We start from the raw sequence: 22,169 nt of genomic DNA on the forward strand, positions 1-22,169 counted from the left end.
ATATAAACATTTTAATAATATATCACAGAAAGACTATCTCCAGAGTCACTTCCCACCACTGACTATAATTATTGATGTCTTTCAACTCTGGAAATAGTGTCACCACTTAATCTCTCTCAGAAGAGCTGTACCATGTACCCTCAATAGTTCTCTTCCACATATCTTCTCCACAGGAAAAGAATTAATTTCAGTGCTCTCAAGAATTCTCTCTCTAGACTCTTTTTCTCATTAATTTGTTCTCTCGTGTAAGAAGTTCTTTTAGTCCTTTCTTTCCTCAATCTGCCTCCAGTCATGACAGGTTAAGTCTCTAAGATGACCGTAAAGAGCCTTTATTCCAGATTCTATTTCTTCTCCAAGATAAGGTAACAGTATCTATATTTTATGTAGAACTATCAAAAACAATTTTAAAAAACATTTAGAATGAAAAAATAATATCTTAAAGGCTCTTTTACATAAAGGTATTTCCTATGCAGATGCCAAAGTCATACAAGATTCCTTGAAAGAAGTAATAGAAATAGAAGATTTTGATTACATCAAACTAAAAAGTTTCTGTACAAATAATACTAATGCAAACAAGATTAGAAGGGAAGTAACAAATTGGGAAAATATTTTTAAAAACAAAGGTTCTGACAAAGGTCTCATTTCCAAAATATATAGAGAACTGACCATAATTTATAAGAAACCGAACCATTCTCCAATTGATAAATGGTCAAAGGATATGAACAGACAATTCTCAGAGGAAGAAATTGAAACTATATCCACTCACATGAAAGAGTGTTCCAAATCACTACTGATCAGAGAAATGCAAATTAAGACCACTCTGAGATACCACTACACACCTGTCAGATTGGCTGAGATGACAGGAACAAATAATGACAAATGTTGGAGGGGATGTGGGGAAATTGGGACACTAATACATTGCTGGTGGAGTTGCAAAAGAATCCAGCCATTCTGGAGAGCAATCTGGAATTATGCCCAAAAAGTTATCAAACTGTGCATACCCTTTGACCCAGCAGCGCTACTACTGGGATTATATCCCAAAGAAATACTAAAGAGCGGAAAGAGACATATATGTGCCAAAATGTTTGTGGCAGCTCTTTTTGTTGTAGCTAGAAACTGGAAGATGAATGGATGTCCATCAGTTGGAGAATGGTTGGGTAAATTGTGGTATATGAAGGTTATGGAATATTATTGCTCGGTAAGAAATGACCAGCAGGAGGAATATAGAGAGGCCTGGAGAGACTTAAATCAACTGATGCTGAGTGAAATGAGCAGAACCAGAAGATCACTGTACACTTCAACAACAATACTGTATGAGGATGTATTCTGATGGAAGTGGAAATCTTCAACATAAAGAAGATCCAACTCACTTCCAGTTGATCAATGATGGACAGAGGTAGCTGCACCCAGAGAACAAACACTGGGAGGGGAATGAAAATTGTTAGCACTAATATCTGTCTGCCCAGGTTGCATGTACCTTCGGATTCTAATGTTTATTGTGCAACAAGAAAATGATATTCGCACACATGTATTGTACCTAGACTATATTGTAACACATGTAAAATGTATGGTATTGCCTGTCGTCGGGGGGAGGGAATAGAGGGAGGGGGGGTAATTTGGAAAAATGAATACAAGGGATAATATTATAATATATATATATATATATATATATATATATATATATATATATATATATATATATATAATAAAAAAAAAAAGGAAAGAAGTAATAGAAATAATTTTATTCAGTGACATTTTGATGAATAATGTCAAGTAAAGCATAAAACAAAGAGCGAGAGACATTCTTAACATAAATTTTTACTACAGTTATGGAAGATGTTCAACAAAGCACCCAAATGAAAGAGGAAAACCCTCAGGATGGTGAGTTCCCCCAGATGCCCCTATTTACTGACGGCACTGAACTAATGACATCGATTCCAGTTACAGCAGAGCTTCCTGAGCAAGATCCATGCTCTCAAAGAGCTCAGCCTGACTATCCACACCTGAAGCACCTAGAAGAATGCCGACTGTCCAGGCTTAAAATATGTGCCTAATGGATTACGCGTGGTACCTTTCATCTTGGGCAGATACTACTGATGGACACTGAACTAGACAGAGAGAAGCCAGTTGAACTATTTTAGAAAATATGAACTATCCATTTAATAATTCCAGGTTTTCTCTAAAGCAAAGATCAATCTTTTGAAAAACACTTTTCTTCAATATTGTTTTGTTGTTACACGTCTGAATACAGTGTCCAATACTTTAAAATTAAAGGTCACCAAAAAGGCAATATAGAAAAAGTTGGTGGGTATGAATAGCCAGCAGCATCATGTCAACAACATATTCAGGGAGAAAAAAAAAATAGCCTCAGAAAGATCATAAAACAGTCCTGCCACAAAGATCAGGAGATAACTGAGATGAAGAGAGCCATGTATACCAAAAAGAGGACTGTGGGAACTGAACATGGACCAAAACATAATGTTCTCACTCTTTTTGTTGATGTTCGCTTACGTTTTGTTTTCTTACTCAAATTCTTTCCTTTTTGATCTGATTTTTCTTGTGCGGCAAGAGAATTGTGTAAACATTTACACATATTGGATTTAACATATATTTTAACATGTTTAACATACATTGGATTGCTTGAAATCTAGGGGAGGGGATGGGGGGAAGGAGGGGAAAATCTGAAACACAAGGCTATGCAAGGTTCAATGTTGAAAAACTATCTGTGCATATGTTTTGAAAATTAGAAGTTTTAAAATTTAAAAAAAGAGAGAGATAACTGAGACGGAGGTGATGCAATATAAATAGCATGGCTTTGGAGCAAGATCTTAGTTCAAATCCTACTTTCTAACACTTCCATTGCTCATAATTTCCTCCGAGAAAAATGAAAAGGCTGGACTAGATATAGCATCCCCAAGGGCTTTGGTTCTATGATCCTTTGATGAACAGACTGCAAGCTCCACTGGTTTCCATGCAATGGCAAGAGATCTGAAGGAAGCGTGTGCCCCCCCCCCCCAACATATTTTATGGATTCTCAGGGGAAGATTTTAAAACTCTCAATAAACTGTGAATTCCTTGAGAGCAATGAGTGCTGTTTGCCTCTATGTTTCCAAACCTTAGTACAGTACCCACCTGGCCCAGAGTGGCTATTTAGTAAATTCATGATGATGATGTGGGATGAAAAGATGACTGAAAGTTGTCCCACTGAATCAAGTATATATATGTTTGTGTGTGTGTATACACATGTATCTACTCACTCTAATGGTGGTTCTATATGTCTATAAATAAACACATAAGTATTTTATATATATCACAGATTATATACACTCATATAGAATTTTTAAGTGTGTATTAATAATGTATATACATTTATATGCATAGGTATATATACATGCATGTGTAATACTCATACATATTTAACAAGATCACAACATATTATATCTGTGCAGAAAAGGGCAGAAACCAGTGAAGGAAGCCCAAAATCAACCAAGCCAAGTCCCAGGGCCCTATCAGTCCTGGACTTGTGCCTTTCACAATTGGACTGGCCTTCTGAGGCACTTAGGGAGGCAGAAATGCTGCTGGCCATCTATCCACAACAGCAATCGAGTGATTTAACTTTTCTAGATACCCTTAAACCAAATGTTAGCACCTGGGCTCAGTGGCAGCACAGGATAAAGTGATAGGTATGTTACTTGCTTCAGGGACTACTAGGTGACATGGATGAGTCAGCATAAATAGTCTCCCATATCAGTGAAAGTGTCTGTAAGATTTATTTAAAAGAGAGAGAGAGAGAGAGAGAGAAAGCCATTGGCTGATTGGCCTAAAAGGGCTGGTCCAATAATGAGAAAAAGCTAAGGAGGCAGATTCAAGCCAAGGAAAAGAAGGGAAGAAAAGGCATAAGAAAAGGAAAACTGGTTTTCAAATGGGAGAAGAACAAGAAATCTTTAAAAAAAATAAACAAAAAAAAAAAAAAAAACAAAAACAAAAACAAGGATAAAATCAGACTCAAGAAGGAGAGAAAAAGGAAACAGCAGTCTCAGAAATAAAGTCAAGGTGTGATCCAAAAAGGTTTAAATTCTCAGGATCATTTAGCCAGGAATACTAGTTAACTCTAAAATGTTTTGTATATTTTCAGATTCTATTTTTTTTTTTTTTTTTTGGTCAAAAGTATTTTTTTTTTTTTAAATAACTTGGGAAGAGGGACATGTGCCCTATTCCAAGTCATTTAGGAAGAGGCAGAAAAGACTTCATAGCAACCAAAGACCTGAGAAACAAATTCCAGATTCCCCTTTCCCAAGGGGAGTTCAGCACAAGTTCCACCTTCCTGTCACTCCTATAGCCCTCTGGCTCTGTCCTCAGCCCTTCCCTCCCTCAAGGGGAACCTCCCCGGGGCTTTACAACACTCACGCAGATGTGCAGGCAGTCTGATAGAGTCCTCCTCCATCCTGATGGGTTGAGGCACTGGAACATGAAGAGGAGTTGAGGAAGAAGTATAATTTGGCACCGGGCTCTCTGGAGGGGTGTAGGAAATTCTCTCCTGCTGTTAAAAATAAGAGCAAGAAAAGAGGGGAGAGGGAGAAAGAAGGACAATGTGAGCCTTGGAGTGGAGGTGTGAAAGCAATGGGGGGAGTGGGAGGCATTTCATGGATGGGGTCAGCCCAAGATTCCCTATTATTATCATCTGCTGCTTCCTATGAAGATTTCCCATGCCCGATTGGTCTAACCCCCCACGACTCTGCTTTCCTTAATCTGGCCTGAATAACACATGAATGTGGCCTACAAAAATTATTTGGGTATTCCTATATATTCATTTTCCTTTCAATAAGATCTGATTTAAAGTAGTGTGGCCTATATTCCAACCAATAAGGAGGCCGATTTTCAGATTCCCTAGAGTTTATAGTTTATAGGGTAACATTGGGAGGCTTTTTTTTTCCTTTTGAAATGGAAAAATAGATACCCTTGTGGGTTTCCTTTGGGTAAAGTAAGACAGGAATGAAGGGAAGGTTTTCAGTAATAGGGGTTAAGTAGTAGCTTCTCAAAATCTGTTCCAATTTATTATTATTGTATTAAAACTAACAATTTCCTAAAGTAGAGTTCTAAAATCATGCAATAGAGCTTATAGTGGCATATATATCTATATGTATATGGTAAATAATCTGTTTGCAAAAATCTTTTTTTTTTTTTTTAAACCTAACAGTTTAAATTGGTACCTCCCCAAAAAAACTCCCATAACATGGAGCTGTCCTTTATGACAAGTAAAATTTTACAATATTAAAAATTATCTCTTCCTAATAATTCCCATATGTCCAAAATCATCTTTTTTCTTCCTTCATGTGGTAAATTTCCAGAATTAAGTTTAACTGGATATATTCATTTGACCTAATAAGGAAAGAGAAAAAAAACTTTTTCTTAGCTCCATAGCTAAACTCCAAACAACCAGTATTTGCCAAATGAAAAAGAATAAATGCCTTCAACCCCCCCCCCAAGGGTTTAGCACCATGCCTTGAATATAAATAAATCTGGTGAGGGTAGGAAGGATTCTTCCCCCCCTGCCCTCAAGTAAAAATATGATACAAAAGAATAAAATACCACTTTTATGTCAATGCAATCTGTTCACTAAACACCTCATCCCCATCAGGAAATTCTCCTTCCCCCATCTTAGAATGTTCCCAAACTGATATAAAGAATTTTGAATACAACTTTGATTTACTAACCAAGCTACCATAAACAGAACCATGCAAGAAAAATCTACAATATGTCATTGTGAAAATAAAAACAAACAAAAACCTAAAAATAACAGAAAGTGATATTTTGGTAATTATACAAAATAGGAAGTTATACTTTTTTTTTTTTTTTTAACAGAAATAGTCTATTTGTCTTCAGAAGAAGAAGAAGAAAAATCCAAGCCAATTCATACATATCATGTGCTCAATGGAGATTATGCTCCAGTCACATTTGAAAATATGAGGGAGGAGGACAAAACCATCATTCTTCAAGGAATTCTAGATTTCAAACTGGAAGAACAGAAATGGTAGAAAGAAACAGAATGATAGGAAATTGGAGTTGCAGAAGATCATGTACTCCAACTACTTTATTTTACAGCTGAGGAGGGAGGGGGAAGGAAATAAAAATAAAAGAGGAGAGAAAGAAAGAGCTCGAGAGGGAAAGGGGAAGGGAAAAGGAGAGGGGGAAAAAGGAGGAGAGGAGAGGGAGGAAGGGAAAGGGAAAATGAATTCGTTTCTAGTCAAATTCTGAGCTGAGATTTTATTCGAGAAGCCAAAAAAAAGTCTACCTTGGAAGCTAGAGCTGTTTTACAAGATCCCTTTAAGCCTAGGGACTAGATTTCTATCACATACAAGACACCCAATGAAGGATCACCCAGAGATGAAATAATCTCCTTTGTGCAGGAAGCCAGAAAACAAAGATGAAGGGACTTAAAAGTCAGGCAAGACAAAGGTTGATTCCCATTTTCAACACTCACTTCCTACATCAACACCAGGGTCAAGACAGCCCCTAGAGCCTCATTCCACTCATGGGTAGGGTAACCCCGGCTAATACTGTCCCTAGGACCTACTTCAGTTAGGGAATAGGGAACAGAGACCTGGGCCTAGTCAGGAAGTCTGGGATACTTACAAACTGTAACCTGGGCAAGGCACTGAACCCGTCTGCTTCAGTTCCCCTCCTGGAAAAGGAGCTGGAGAAGGAAATAACAAACCCCTCCAGAATCTCTGCTAAGAGAACCTCAAAAGGGGTCATGAAGAGTCAGTTGGGATGGAAAAATGACTACTTCCTAGGGCTGTCGGGAGGCTCCAAGAGATGTAACGTGGTATGCTGGGAAATACTGAAAAAATGTACTGTGCTCAGACACCTTTTTATAGTTAATCTACATTATTAACATTTTCTCCATCACTTTCTTAAGTCTAAATAATCAACAAAACAACAAATCCACCCGATTTTTCATGCTGCCCAACTTCCCCCGATATCGATGGGGAAAATTTAACAAAGGGTTACATCCCTCATGCCACAGGAAATGATGGATTTCTATGTTCAGTAAACTGCTTTATTATACAACTTCAGAAATGCAAGTGATTTGAGTGGAGAGGGAAAAGATTTGTTTAGAAGTTTCAGAATCTGGTTTCACATCTCATAACTTGCCACTAATCATTGCGCCTTCTGGGGTTTCAGTTTGCTCACTGGCAAAATGAGGTGCTTTGGCTTGGAGGACCTCTGAAGTTCCTTCCAGCTCCACGTCCATATTCTATGTTCACAAATGTGAACATACCTAGTCCATTTTGGTTTTCTGTCTGATTCACACATTTCCTGCTCTCTAATGATTTTTCTTCCATCTCATTCTTCTTAAGTTTATCAGAGAAATGTTTATGCCATTCCAGGTACACAGAGATATAAAACAGGTATGCAAATCAAATATTTACTGATAATAAAGCATAATTTCATGCCCCCCCCCCCATTCAGTTACACAACACTATACAGGGTCACGATCCACAGTTTAAGAAGCTTTGTTCTAGATAACATCTATACTATTGGTTCTAGATTTTAAAATAGCTTTAAGGGTTTTTGCAAAAGTGAAAGAAAACACATTCAACAAGTATTATTTCCCTTTATCACCGCCCCCCCCCAAAACCACTACCAGATATATACGCTAAAATAGAAGGAAGATGGATGTTATGTAATGGATTATGTTAACCCCTACAAAATTTAGTCATGCGTTTATCTAAATAGTCTTATGAGTGAGACAATAATTTCTCCTTTCCCTTTCCCAAGCTCTATCTCTGATATCAGAAGAGCTAGGTTCAAATCTCCAATTTCTGGACTACCCATGGAATCTGTGGAAGGTTATTTAAATCTCTGGAACTCAATATTCTCCTCTGTAAGAGTTGGACTCACGGTCTTTGAGGTTCCTTTTAATCATAGATGTATGAGCTTAACGCCAGATCCAGAAAGGGCAAGTGATCCTGAGGTTCAATGTGATTTTCACTCTTCTGAAAAACCATCTCAAATGCTCAAGCTCATTACCAACAATCCAAATAGGTAACATTCATACTCTGAACAACATGCAGTATTCTTCATCTTCCTCCTCCTTATCATTATCAATAAAAATCATCATTTTAAATCTGAGGAATTCCTGACTGGCTCTATGTATCCACATAACCAAGCTTCTTGCAACAGTTTCGCCCAAGTTCTAGAGGTCCTTGACCCCTGTTTGTCTCAATTGTCCCATCTATGGAGGTAGTAACAGCATCAATCTCTCAGAATTATTATGAGGATAAAATGTGATCATCATTTAAAAGTGCTCAACTCAGTGCCTGGCACACAGAAAGCACTACAGAAATGTGAACTATTATTATGAACTGTCATTATCTCTGCTGTGTGATTTGGGGCAAGACACTGAACCCCTCTGGGCACCTTTTTTCTCACATAAAAATGAGAGTAATGATAATAATACTTTTTATCTTTATTTTTTTGTTGAAGCTTTTTATTTTCAAAACATATGCATGGATAATTTTTCAACATCAACCCTTGCAAAATCCTGTGTTCCAAATTTTCCCCTTCTCCCCATCCCCTCTCCTAGATGGCAAATAATCCAATATATGTTAAACATTTTAAAATATAGGTTAAATCCAATATATGTATACATATTTATATAATTAAATGATACTTATACTTAACTTATAGGGCTGTTTTGAGGAAAGTATTCTACATACTTTAAAATGTTTTAGGACAGTGAGTTATTTCATTTAATCCTTGGGTGTCATTATATACATTATATACATATATATTATATACAATGTGATAATATTGTTTGGATGCTACAAAAAAAAAATTATCTCAAAATTCACAGAGATCAAAGTGGCTAAATGAAAGGAAAACATTTCCATTTGGAAGATCATTAATGCCCAAAATTTGGACTGAGGGGAACAAATTATATTTAAAAGGTGTACTAGGTGCTGTATGGCCCAAGAATAGAAAGTAGAACTAAAACTTACAGAGAGGACTTTGGGGAAAAAGGAAAAGGAAGAGAGAGAGAAATGAGCATGCATATAGAAGCAAGGCAAAGTACAGAAACTGAGGCAACCTTTCCTTTCCCAACGATCAAGGGCCAATGAAAGTCACAGATTCAGTTCGCCTTTGGACAAAATAGAATGCTTCGGAATCCCTTGTTTCTACTTAAGTAAAGCAGGCTTGCTGATCCACTCCTCTGGAGGTGAAAATATGTCCTGTTTTAGGAAGGCTTTATATAGTACTCTTGTGCCCTGGCTTTAAACAAATTAAGGAATAGAAAAATCTTAAAAATAGATTCTTTTATTAAGAAAAGACATCTGGATTCTACAAAATGTACATGTTTTCCTTAAATATGATGCTACCTTAGTATATTTAAATGTGTATCTACAGACCTATTTGGAAAAGCTGAGACAAAGCCAATTGTCAACTAAATTTCATTTTTAAATATGGTGTAATGGTTCAATCTATATCCCACCTGGGAGAACGGAGTAATGGGGCTATGTGCAGCAGGTGACTGAAATACCCATTCAAGAGTTAATTATGAGGGGGTGATGTCCCTATTCCTATGCGAATGACTGACATCATTCATTCATTCATTCATTCCTGGATATGAGTCTTCAGAGCTTTTCATAGTCTGACTATTGCAAAGACCCACATTTATATATAATAAATGGGGGAGCCTGAGTATCCTTTTATAATATGATGTGCTTCTGGGGGGTTTTTTGCAGAGAAGTTATAATATACTGGAAAGAGAGCAGTCCTAGGATATGGGAGAAGGGGAAGGGGAAGGGGAAGGGGAAGGGGAAGGGGAAGGGGAAGGGGAAGAGGAAAGGGAAGGGAAAGGGGAAGGGAAGGCTAGATCTTTTATGATTTTTTAAAAAAGATATTTTAGATTATTACAGATATATACAATATATATTTATATATACACATATACACATATATACACATTTTACTTCAGATTAAATAGAATCTCATAGATAGTAAACTAATGAAAATCATTCACTTAGTTTTATAAAGTTAAGGGCTGAAATGATCAAAAATCTGTCTACTTTAAAGCAAATAAATCTTACTTTTGCAAAATAATCCAAATTTATGGGGAGTTTTTTCCCCTTGAAGTCTGTTCTAAAATACTTTAATAAAAACAAGTTATTCTTGCTATAATCATATAAAATTTATGCCTGTAGGACATGAAATAGTGGAATAAAAATGCTGAAAAAAGTCAGCTTTGCTCACTTTTCTGTACATCTGGCACCATGGACACATACAGATAGGAGGCCTTAAACCAAGTCCCACACCAGAAATATTGTTTCTTTTCTCTGAAGTCCCATTCAAAAGACTGTTCATCCAAGAGTCAAAGCTGTAACTTTGGGGAAGCTGACAACTCTTGAGGTGATAGTTTGCTCTTTCGTGGTCACGGAATCCCAGATTTAGAACTGGAAGCCCCCTCTGGAGATCATTTAGTCCAATCCCTTCATTTACAGGTGAGCATACTGAGGCCAGAAAGGCTGGGATATCCTTCCTGAGGTCACATCCTTTATGGGCACAGATTTCAACCCACATCCTCAGCCCCAAATCTAGACTGCTTTCCACTATGCCATGAAAGGGTTTTTCTTAAAGCACACATACCACTGAAGGCTTTTTATCTCCTTTTAAAAAATGACATAAATAATAACCCTGTAGAAAGAATATCGGGCTATAAATCAGGAGATGCAACTTCCAGGTGCAGCTCTGCTCCTAACATCAGGCTTCTCTAAATGGGAGCTCCACCAGTCATTTCAACTTTTGCAAACTGCAGTTTTCTCTTTTTGTAAAGCAAGGGGCAAAATGAAATAAACTAACACTTTACCTATAACCTTCTACAATTCTAGAAGGGGGGTGGGGAGGGAGGGGAAGGGAGAAAGAGAGAAAGAGAGACAGAAAAAGAGATAGAGTCAGAGAGAGAGAAGGAAGGAGGGAGGGAAGGAAGGAGGTGGGGGAGAGAGAAACAGAGAGAAAAAGACAGAGATAAAGAGACAAACACACAGAAACAGGGAGGGAGGGAGGGAGGAAGGAACGAAGGGAGGAAGGGAGGAAGGGAGGAAGAAAGGAAGGAAGGAAGGAAGGAAGGAAGGAAGGAAGGAAGGAAGGAAGGAAGGAAGGAAGGAAGGAAGGAAGGAAGGAAGGAAGGAAGGAAGGAAGGAAGGAAGGAAGGAAGGAAGGAAGGAAGGAAGGAAGGGAGGAAGGGAGGAAAGGAAGAAGGGAGGAAAGGAAGAAGGGAGGAAAGGAAGAAGGGAGGAAAGGAAGAAGGGAGGAAGGGAGGAAGGGAGGGAGGAAGGGAAGGAAGGGAGGGAGAAAGAGAGGGAGGGAAGGAAGGGAGGGAGGGAGGGAGGGAGGAAGGAAGGGAGGGAAGGAGGGAGGGAGGGAGGGAGGAAGGAAGGGAGGGAGGGAGGAAGGAAGGAAGGAAGGAAGGAAGGGGGAGGGAGCCTCAGTTTTCCCATATGTAAACCAAGCATCAGTAACACCATCTACTTCACAGAACAGGTACAGTAAAGTAAGGGAAGGACTTTGCAAGCTTTAGAGCTTTCTATAATTAGGAGCTGAAACTGCTACTCCTTTTCTACCATTCACTGGTCACTTCCTAAAACCAGAAGTCTGCCGTGAATGTCAAGATGAGTAAAAAAAAAAAAAGTTTGTGGCTGTTCAGGTCGATGCTCTCTGCATTTGTGGGTGGAATGCAGTATGAGTAATAGCTCAGAGTGATACAGATTTAATACAAATGACTTTCCTCAAAATAACAAGTCGGTCTCCAAGATACTATTCCTATTTACTAGATAAGGAAAAAGTTCAGTTGTGTGGCTCTGGTCACTCAAGAAGGGAAGGGCCTGGAAATAACAAAAACAACACTCACATAGCACTTTTGGGTTTGTAACATAATTTGCAAATATCATGATCCTAACACCTATAAGGAAAATGCTGGCATTATCCCTATCTTAGAGATGAAGCAATTGATGCAGAAAAAAATGCTCTGTGGCTCGTTCATACAACTAGGAAGGGCCTGAGGCCATATTCCTGGCTACAACTGTGCCATCCAGCTGATTCAAAGCTAAATCTTTCTGACTTTAGTGCTGGCCATTATATAAAAATCAAATACCAGGTACAGGTCCTGGCATTTAAGAAATTCTTCCTGTGTCTTTTGATTGGTGTTAGACTATGACATCAGAAAGACAAATCAATCAGATGGCAAATATAAAAGTGATACCTATTTCAAAAGAATATTGGAAAGATCACTGCATTTGGAAATAATGGAGAATTTGGAATAATGAAATAATGGAATTCAGGAAGAATGAAGAAAGGAGGAGGAGGAAAAGAAGGAGGAGGAAGAAGGAAGAGGGAAAAAGAAAAGGAGGAAAAAGGAGGAGGAGGAGGAAAAGGAGAAGTATTTACAAGTATAAAAAGTACTTGACATATGTTATCTTATTTTATTTTTATAAATGATAGTGCAGCACAAAATCAGTGCAGTTCTCAGATAAGGCAGATGAAGTATCTGGCCAGGATTCAGGAAGACCAGAATTCAACTCAAACATTTACTGATAATAAATCTAATTGTGATTATATGTAATTATAGTCACTTAATTATAGTGACCCCCCCCCACATTCAATTACAAGACCCCCTATAGGGTTGCGACTCACAGTGTAAGAAGCTGGACCCCAGGCAACTTTCTAAAGCTATATATTACAGAGACAGTGCCTATCTGTATTGGCATTCCTGATCAGGGAATTCCCCTCACAATAAAATTATAGGTACAGTTCCCATTCATATCTTATGGTTCTAAGCCCCGAGCTCCTTCCATTATTCCATGGTTTCTGAAGGTAAAAAGCAGCATTGTATGAGGCGGAGGAACAATATGGCACATGTAGAGCTCAGGATGCAAACCGGAGAGAAGTAAATACTTTTTCTTTGATAAATGGAATCTGACTGTTTAAGGGCCTTTAAATTCAAAGCAGAGGAATTTAACCTCTCAAGAGAAGGAAGACTCTATGAATAATACAAATCTGCCCAAAAAACAAGCCGTGCTTCAAATGACTTAAGAGAAAAACTATTGCAAAAATTGTGTCAACCCAAAAATGGAAGAGTTGGGTCACAGCAGGAGGCTTTGGACAACCATAACTTGGTAACAGGGAGGAGGAGGGGATTTTTACATTTCTTTGTACAATTAACTAGTCAGATGAACCATTACTAGCAAACCTGTCTAAAGAGTGAAATACATGTAAAAGAAACACATAAAGCCTATTTTAGGATGGGAAAACAAAGTCAAGTAGCAAAGAGCTCAATACAGGTGTGTGTGTGTGTGTGTGTGTGTGTGTGTGTGTATTATACAATTAAACTCATCATCTCCTTGCCATATTCCTGAAATGTGACCAGGTCACAGATTTATGTCAACTTCCTTATCTAAAAATTTGGAGAGTCATTGTAAGGCCACCTGAGCACTTGAAAATAAATTAACTACAATTACTCTAGTAAGACAAAGGATGATAGCTTGTGGATAAGAAACTATTTTTAAAAACTAGACACGTTTATTTTTGCTTACTATGTAAAAGGGGGGCTATTAAATTTGAAGGGAAATTAGAGGCCATTTATTTTATACATTATATTTTTTATTTTTATTTTTTACATTTTATTTGTTTATTTTACATATATATATATATATATATATATATATATATATGTGAGAGGCTGCTCTACATCTCAGTGGCTAGAAGAAGGCTCATCTTAGAGTCAGGAAGACTCAGATTCCAATTCTCACCTCTAACACAAACTGAATGTGATATCATGAGAAAAATTACTTCACCTTTCTGTGCCCCTACCTTTCCCTCCATATAAAACTATAAATAAGTTCCCAATCTGAATCACTGAAGGTGTTTTTCACAGAGGAAGTTTCCCTGCACCAAAATATCTATGTATAGTGTATGTATGTGTGTGTTTGGACCAATTCATAATATAATTCTATAATATTCAATTCAATAATATAAGTCCTATATAAGGAACCTAGTTATTGGCTTCCAACTCCCAGCCCAATGAACTGTTCCTTATACCTTGCACCTTGGCGCCCTGCTATCAGAAGCAGGAGACTTAAGGGAACTGTTCTGGGATTAATCCAAAAACTCCTGGAAATACAGACCCCCATTTTAGCAGCACTGGATGTTGGACAAGCTGATATTCAATGCTGTGATATCAGTGGTGGCTGGGGGTTCCACTCACTGTTACTATTCCTCTCAATGGAGTTGTCAATCTGTCTTACAATTAAGCATCTGTCTTAATTAGACATTCTTCAAAAAACATCTAATGTGTTATCTCTGCCAGGATTAGAAACCTCCCTGCTCTAGATTGTGGCAGATCCTAATGGGAACACAGTTTGGGGAATCAATGAAAATAGCCACAGGGAATTAGTGGGATGGACTACCCGGATCTTCCTGAGCTAACTTCCATCTAGAAGCAATCGTTTCTGTTAGGATTTATCCAAAGCCAAGTAAAAAGGTTAAGATCACAAAATCATCATCTTTATACATGGAGTATTCTAAAATTCTAGCAAAATTACAACTCAAGTAAAAAGCCTTCTTAGGATTAAATCCAAGATGTTCATTTCTTCATTTTTTTAACTCCTTTTCATCCACTTGTGTTTACTGACCCAAAAATCCTGGTTTACAGCAGAGACAGAGGAAAGGGAGTCATTCAATATCTCCCAAGTGCCAAGAGATTACAGATCGTCTCATGAGAAAGAAATAGCAGTGGACACCAGAAACCACACTGGCCACAGCTGTTGTCAAGGCTATGGAATCCCCTTCTACATGAGGAAAAATAAGTTTAATGATCTGCCTTGTCTGACTTAGAGAAAAACTGAAAAAGGGAATGCAATAGAGGTCTTCAAATATCAGAAGGTGGGTTCTTTTAAAATGGGAGTAACTATTCTATCCTGTTTAAGAGTGCAGAGCTAAATGGGCGATACAATGAAGTCAGTTTCATCTCAACTGCAGGACTTTCTAAGAACCCAAGCTGTTCACAAGCTCCCCATCACTGAAAATGGCTCAGCAGAGGCTGAAGGGCACGTCAGGAAGGATGTGATGGGTACAGACAATCGTGGTAGCTAACACGTAGGCCCCTTTCAGCTCTGACACATTGCTTTTAATGTGCTTAAAATTCAGATAGAATGTGATGGAACAGACACTCATCATGACCACTATTTTGTTCTGTTTTTGTTTTTTTTCCTCCCAAGTAATTCCACTGATACCTTCTCCAGAATTCTGGAGACTAGTATGCTAATAAATAAATAAATAAATAAATAAATAAATAAATAAATAAATAAATAAATAAATAAATAAATAAATAGATAGAATAAATAGAATAAATAAATAAATAGAATAAATAAATAAATAAAGACACTGGTTTGAAGAGCATTGACCAAGTAACTCATAGCATCACAAATGGATTTGGAGCTGAAAGGAGTTTCAAAAATCATCTAAGTCCAACATCTTAATTTTATAGATGAGGAAAGTGAGGTCCAGCATGATTTGCCCAAGGTCACACAACTGGCAAGCAACACTAGTGGGATTCAGAAAGCTTCCTAATAACAAATGACCTTTTTTTAGCTCAAAAATCAAATATCATAAAAATTTTCTAATTTTTTGTTTTGAGTTTTTTATGCATAACAAGCAAAATCATGCTAAATTCCTTCTAATTCAGAGTTGTAATTTTGAGTGAAGTTTTGATGTGCAAATGTTACCTGCCTTGGTTGGTTACAACCCATGCCATCCATTCTTTCATGGGAAAGTTAACTCTGCCTATTCTTGCAGCCCTCCATGAATGGTTCTAATGAAGACTGCAAGAAATCGTGGAGAGATTAGGGCAAATCCACTAACACTGATAAAAAAAAAAAAAAAAATCATCCTCAAGTGAATATCCCCATTATGGCAGGCCAGTTGCATCACCTTGTGGTAAAAGCACTGGGTGTTTATTTTTTTCTTTTTCTTTTCCATACTGCACAAGCAGGACAAATTTCTGGTAAAATATTTATCTCAAAATGTTCTTTTTCCCCCTGTCATTTGAAAAGCAATGACTAATTCATTTCATTTCAACCATTTTTAACAACATAAAGAGGAGGTACTTGATTTAACCAAACAATTTTTCTTCAAAGGACAATAAAAGTGACCAAGTAGGGGTTCTTTATGGCTGCTTTCTCCTCCATTAATGGCACATACGTTAATGGTTTGTCTGTTACAATTAACCAATCTGTAATGTTCCTGCCTGCAGCTATATATAATAAGTAATGAATTGGGTCAGTTACTACTTAGTGGTATAAAGACCATTAGGGATAGTTTCTCAATTTCTACTCCCAAATGAGAGAGAGCTCCCAGGCATTCAGGAACCAAAAATGTGACCAATTTACTACCACAGAGACACCAGGGAATGGGGGTTTCCACACACTATGATACTCAAATTTTGGACAAGAGGAAGACTGAACTTCAGCCCCATTGCAAAGCTTCTATGACAGGAAGTAAAGCAGTATCATGCATTATTTACAACAAACAATAGCTCTTCCTTTCCCTCTCTTATTCCCCCTTTCTAAAAATCTCATCAATCTTCTTTCCTATTAACTAATCCTGTTAATCTAAGGGTTAGAAGGTTCTTCTGAAGGTCAACCCAGAGCTGAACAGAAACACATCTTCAATATGCTCATTAAGCTGCCACTTAACCTTTGCTGAAGACCTACGGTAAGAGAACGGATAGTAAAGGAGAACCCATGGGGATATGCTAGAAGTTTTCTGAACAAATAAATCAAAAAAATAAATACAGTGAAGATGCTCGCTCTCCCCAATACTATTTGACATAGTTCTAGAAATGACAGTAGATCAAAAAAAAAAAAAAAAAAAAAGCAAACAAACTAAAGGTATAAAGAGAGAAAAGAAGATAAAATGATCCCTATTGGCTGACATGATAATTACTTAGAAAATCCTAAGGAATCAGTAAAGAAACTAAGACAACAAAGTTGCTACAGAACAAACCTAGCATTTCTTTGTAACAGTTGAGAAATGATCATAGAAAGGGAATTTCCATTAAAAAACAATTACAAATGCTTGATATTTCGGTGTCAATCTGTCATAGTACACTCAATATTTCTGTAGGTTCAATTACAAAGTACTTTTTAAAGAAATAATGGACAATTTAAATGGGTGGAAGAATATTCAGTGTTCGAGGCTGGGCCACACTAAGATCATTAAAATGACAATGTTACCAAAGCTAATTTACAGTTTTAGTGCTGAGTCAATTAAAATATAAAAGGGATATTTCAAACAACTGGAAAAAAACAATGACAAAATTCATTTGGCAGATTTCAACAGATATCCAAAGAACTGAAAGGCCCATCACTACTTTACCATGGCTCCCTGCCCAGTATGTGATCTATTTCCTGAATTCTTTATCTGGTTCCTCTCATATTCTAGGTAGTTGGTCTGATTACAATTATTGCTTCTGTTTTGTGCTTTTATTAGTCTTTCTATAGTCCATCTGGAGACGTCATTTGTGCTCACATGAAATATCAGTGGTGGCAAAGAGACTTCAGCTTTGATGGTCTCAAGACCATTGTTATCAGACTGAAGCAATCAGATAAGCCACTTACCAGCATTATTCTCTTTTTCCTGTCCCCCGGACTGGATGTTCTCTTATACAATTTTACAGACCCCCATGAAGATCCCTATCGTCATTACCAGAATTATACATTTAAAGAAGGAAGTCCCCTACCCTGCTCCAACATGTTACCTTTACAAAAAAGAACCTGACAAGGTCACCCAGCAGTAAGCATCAGAGGCAAGGCTTGAACCAACTCTTCCTGACTGGGCTCTGCTCACTACAGTGTGGCAGGGCCAGGTCTTCTGAGCTCCAAGGCCAGCTTTTTATCCACCCTGCCATGCTGTGGGAACAACAGCTGCTATTTTCTCAGAGAGCTCTCCCTCCTCCTTTTGGGGAAGGTTTTTATTCAGTCGTGTAATGACTCTTCATGACCCCTTAACTCCAAAAGTCCAAGGGATATTAAACATTTACGAGATCTTTTGAGGTCAACCCCCAAAATTTTAAAATTAAAGGAAATAGTCCAGAGAAGCTGGCTTGCCCCAAAATCACATCACTAGATCAGAATTTGAACCCAGAACCTCTGTCTACAAATCCTGGCCCTCTTTCCTTTCTCTTTTATGTAATTCTTCAACTCTCCAACCTAGACAAATCCAGATCCCTTCTGCCTCTTCATATCCTTGTTCTTTTTTTCTTCTTCTACTAAAACCCTCCTATTACTTTTTTAAACATTACACTGTCCTTGATAAACTAGAAAATGGAGTTTTCTTTGAGCCTCTTTATCTTATCTTCTAGAAAGGAGTCTGGCAGTCACTTTGAGGATAAATAGCAATTATTAGGTCATGACAGAATAACAAACACGGTATGCTCTATGCAGATCTGGGCAAAAATTCTTCCTGCTGTCTCTCCATGCTTTCTGGTCTCAAGCAAAGCCATAACTAGGGTCAGACCATCAGTGCTTTGACCCATGACAATAACATTTAAGGGCATACTTCCTCCCTGTTTTGATCCTGTATGTGCCAGCCCCTCTCCCCATTAAGGCTAGTTTGGTCTGAATCCTCCACTCTTTGACACCTCCACAGATTGTCACTTCACTTCCAAATTATCCCTTCCCCTCTTCAATAGAGTTTGGACTAGAATCTTTATTTAGGACCCTGAAAACAAGATACTCAGTTTTTCATCATTTTGCATAATAGGAAACTTCCTTTCTTTGTTCTTTTGAACTTTTTTTCCCTATAAGTTTTGCATGGGGAAGGAAGGGTGATTTGGTGGCAGGGTAGGAAGAGTTATTCATGCTGCTAATTCTATACTCACTGGTATTTCCCAACACAGAAAACCCAAACTGAAGCTGTGTATTTTACGATTTGCCTACAACTGGGACTTTCTGGGGGGAGGTGAGGAGGAAAGACAGGCAATGCATCAGGAAGAAAGCATATTATTTCCCTATGAAATAAGCATTATTAACAGTGCCTCTGAATTATATTATATTACTCGTCGTCTAGAACCTCTGCTGAATTGAAGATATTCCAGCTTTAGTATGAGCTCCTCAAGAAAAGTAGGCTCATACAAATGTTTGTGCAGAGCCAGAAATTCATCTCTTTTCCCCAGTCCTCATGCCCAAAATGAAGCAAGTGATTCCTGGTTTATCTGTTCCTTCTTAGATCCAATGGGCAGCAATTAAGTTATTAATCTAAAGTCAGACCTAAAATCTATATATATAATCTCAAAAAAACAGCCACCAATTAAAACAAATTTTATTTGTGCTTAGAAGGTAGTCTTTTAAGCCACATATTTTTTCTGTCTTTAGGAAAACTCTAACAAATCTGGTTTTATTTGATATGCATTTCTTGAAAAACAACAAGAATTCACATTATAGTTCACCCATAAAAAGTACTGGGAAGTTTACAAAGTGTTTTCCTACCTATGAGGGAGGTAAGGGCAAGTTTTACTAAACTCATCTTAAGAGTTCTCAGCTTACTACCTTTGGCCATTCATTCAAATCTCTTTAATCCTCTTTATACATAAAGTGAGAAGTACCATAATGCAGTGGAAGGGATGCTAGTTTTAGAGTTAATAACCTGGATTCGAATCCTACCTTTGTGGTTTATTCTCTATGTGATCTCAGGCAAGTGACAACCTCCATGAGCTTCAATTTCCAATTGATTTGTGAAATGTATGTGTTGGAGTAGGAGGCAGACTAGATGGTTTTCAAAGTTCCTTTTAGCCCTAAAGCTAAAATGCCTTAAATTACATGAACTTATGATCTATCCTAGCTTTGAGTGCATGGTTCAGAAAGCAAAAACAGAAGGTGGGTTAGATAATTTACCTATGGTCACACAGTGATTAAGTATAATCACTGAGAGAGAGCCTTTCTGCTTATAGGAAGTGCCATAACCTATGATGATATGGCTATTTACCTCCTAACAGAGGGCATGATTCAAGATGCAGAAGGAATATATAGGAATTTATTTGCTTTTGTTTCCATTTTTTTTTCTGGGGGAGGATGGGAGAGTGGAGAGATTAAAAAAAAAAAAAAGGGTTAAATTTTAAAAATTAAAAAAACAAAACAAAAAAAAAAACAGGAATGAAAGTATCATGCTCCTTGTGAGGGGTCTTTTGCTGACTATCTTTCCCATCTTGCCCTTGGGGTTAGCCCCACTGACCCCTAGCCGACATCCCCCCACAAGCAGGAATCCCTCGGCTTTCACAAAAGTTGCTTGGGTGCTCGTCTGCCCCTGACAGAAGTTCCAGACTGGTGACTCAATCTCAGTGTCTACAGAAGCCATCTCAGGACATTCTTTGAATACTTTTACTCTTTCCTAAGACTCCCGTTTTGGAGAGTTGGAAGCAAGACGGTGAAGTGGGGAAAAGGCCGGATTTGGAGTCAAAGAAACCAGGTTCCAATTATTGCAGCTCTACCACTGCTGCCGGGGGAGCTCAGACTGCTCTCCTCATCCCCTCGGAGTTGGTTTCCTTCACCGTTCTTGGGTTTGAGGCGGTGTGGTCCAGCAGAAACAAACACTGGCTTTGGAGTTCGAACCCCAGCTTTTATACTCCCTCCCTTCATGACATTTTTGGGTCTCAACTTCCTCATCTCTAAAACGAGGGATTTGGCCTAAAGTTAGTCCGTCAGTCAGTCAATAAATACTTATTAAGTGTCTACTTTTTGTGATCCACACACAGGGAAATGGGAAAAGGAAAAAGATGAATGAATCTCAGCTCTCAAGGAGCTCACAGACAGCTACTCACAAATAAGAAAAAACAAACGAGAAATAGGCAACAGAAGGAAAGCATTAGAATGAAGGGGGGGGTCAGGAAAAGTTTCTTATACAAGGTAGGATTTAATTAGGATTTGAAGGAAATCAGGAAAACCAGAGAGAAAGATTTCTATATACAGAACGGCCAGAAAGTGTGCAGAGGTGAGAGATGGAGGGAATCCTGGGACAAACACAAGAGTTTCTGAAGTCCCTGTCAACTCTAGATCTTCAATACTATGGTCTTTTTTAAAATAAAGTTGTTCAGATTACCTGGTTCAATTCATTCTCCTGCCATGACTAATTTTTACATTTAAAATTCTGCAAATTTCATTATTGTTATTGTTATTATATTGTAGATAAAATTATGATTCTTTATAATTAAGAATGGGATGGAGGCAGCTTGTTGTTGTTTGTCCTTCCTTCTCCAAGAGGTCCATGACCTCAGGGTGTGAGGGATTGGTTGTGAGGGAGGGCTGGGCAAGGTCACCGGCCCCACTTTCCCTCACAGCCATCGGAGCCAGATGTGGATCAGGGTGACTGGAGATGGCCTGGATGCAATAGAACACCTTGGCCTTTTTAAGCTAAGAACTTCAACAGTCTCAGTTTGACTGAAACAGTACCTATTCAGTGATTAATACTAGATAGTAATTGAGGCAAAAATATCTCCTCTTTCATCTAGTCCTAAATAAATAAAAGGATGAATGAATGAATAAATTTGGGAAGAAGTCAAGCCCCATTTGGTCATATGGGGGCAACTAAATGTCAGCAGATAGAACACTGGCCCTAGAGCTGGGAGGAGCTGAGTTCAAACACAACCCTGGACAATTAATATTTGTGTGATTGTGAGCAAGCCACTTAATCCTGTTTGCCTCAGTTTCCTTTTCTGTAAAATGAGCTGGAGAAAGAAATAATAAACTTTCATTAAAAAAAAAAGTAATAAGATGTAAATTCACCTTCTATAAGATCAACAAAAATCTCTTTTGGATAATTGCAGTAGTAGGTTAAGATGATAGCAACAACATATTCCTTATTCCAACATAGTTTTAATTTTTTCTGCTTTGTATTTGGAAAAGGTTTTTTTTTTTTTTTTTTTTTTTTTTTTAATTATTATTATTTCAAACCTGAGATAAATCTTGCCTTCTACAAAAAAGTGTCTCCAGGGCTCCCTGCTCCCACCTCCTGATTGCCTCCAAGGCTACTTTCCATTTATTCTGTACATTTTACCTTGATCTCATTAACTGCCTCATCCTTTAGAATATGAGCTCCTTAATGGTAGGGATTTTGTGTTT

At 37.8% G+C, this 22,169-nt stretch overlaps 1 protein-coding gene across 2 annotated transcripts in view; it reads right to left on the minus strand.

Annotated features, from left to right (window-relative positions):
• The window catches only part of ETV6 (ETS variant transcription factor 6), a 298,560-nt gene that overhangs the window by 165,608 nt on the left and 110,783 nt on the right, over window positions 1-22,169 (minus strand). Inside the window, exon 2 of one of the 2 annotated variants that reach the window (XM_074269166.1) lies at window positions 4,408-4,537. In XM_074269166.1, the coding sequence (XP_074125267.1) occupies window positions 4,408-4,537 (130 nt within the window). Of the gene's footprint in view, window positions 1-4,407; window positions 4,541-22,169 lie in introns of both variants that reach the window. The other variant, XM_074269165.1, reaches the window with a different exon arrangement.

The sequence above is a fragment of the Sminthopsis crassicaudata genome, chromosome 5, assembly GCF_048593235.1.
Source record: "Sminthopsis crassicaudata isolate SCR6 chromosome 5, ASM4859323v1, whole genome shotgun sequence".
Lineage (NCBI taxonomy): Eukaryota > Metazoa > Chordata > Mammalia > Dasyuromorphia > Dasyuridae > Sminthopsis > Sminthopsis crassicaudata.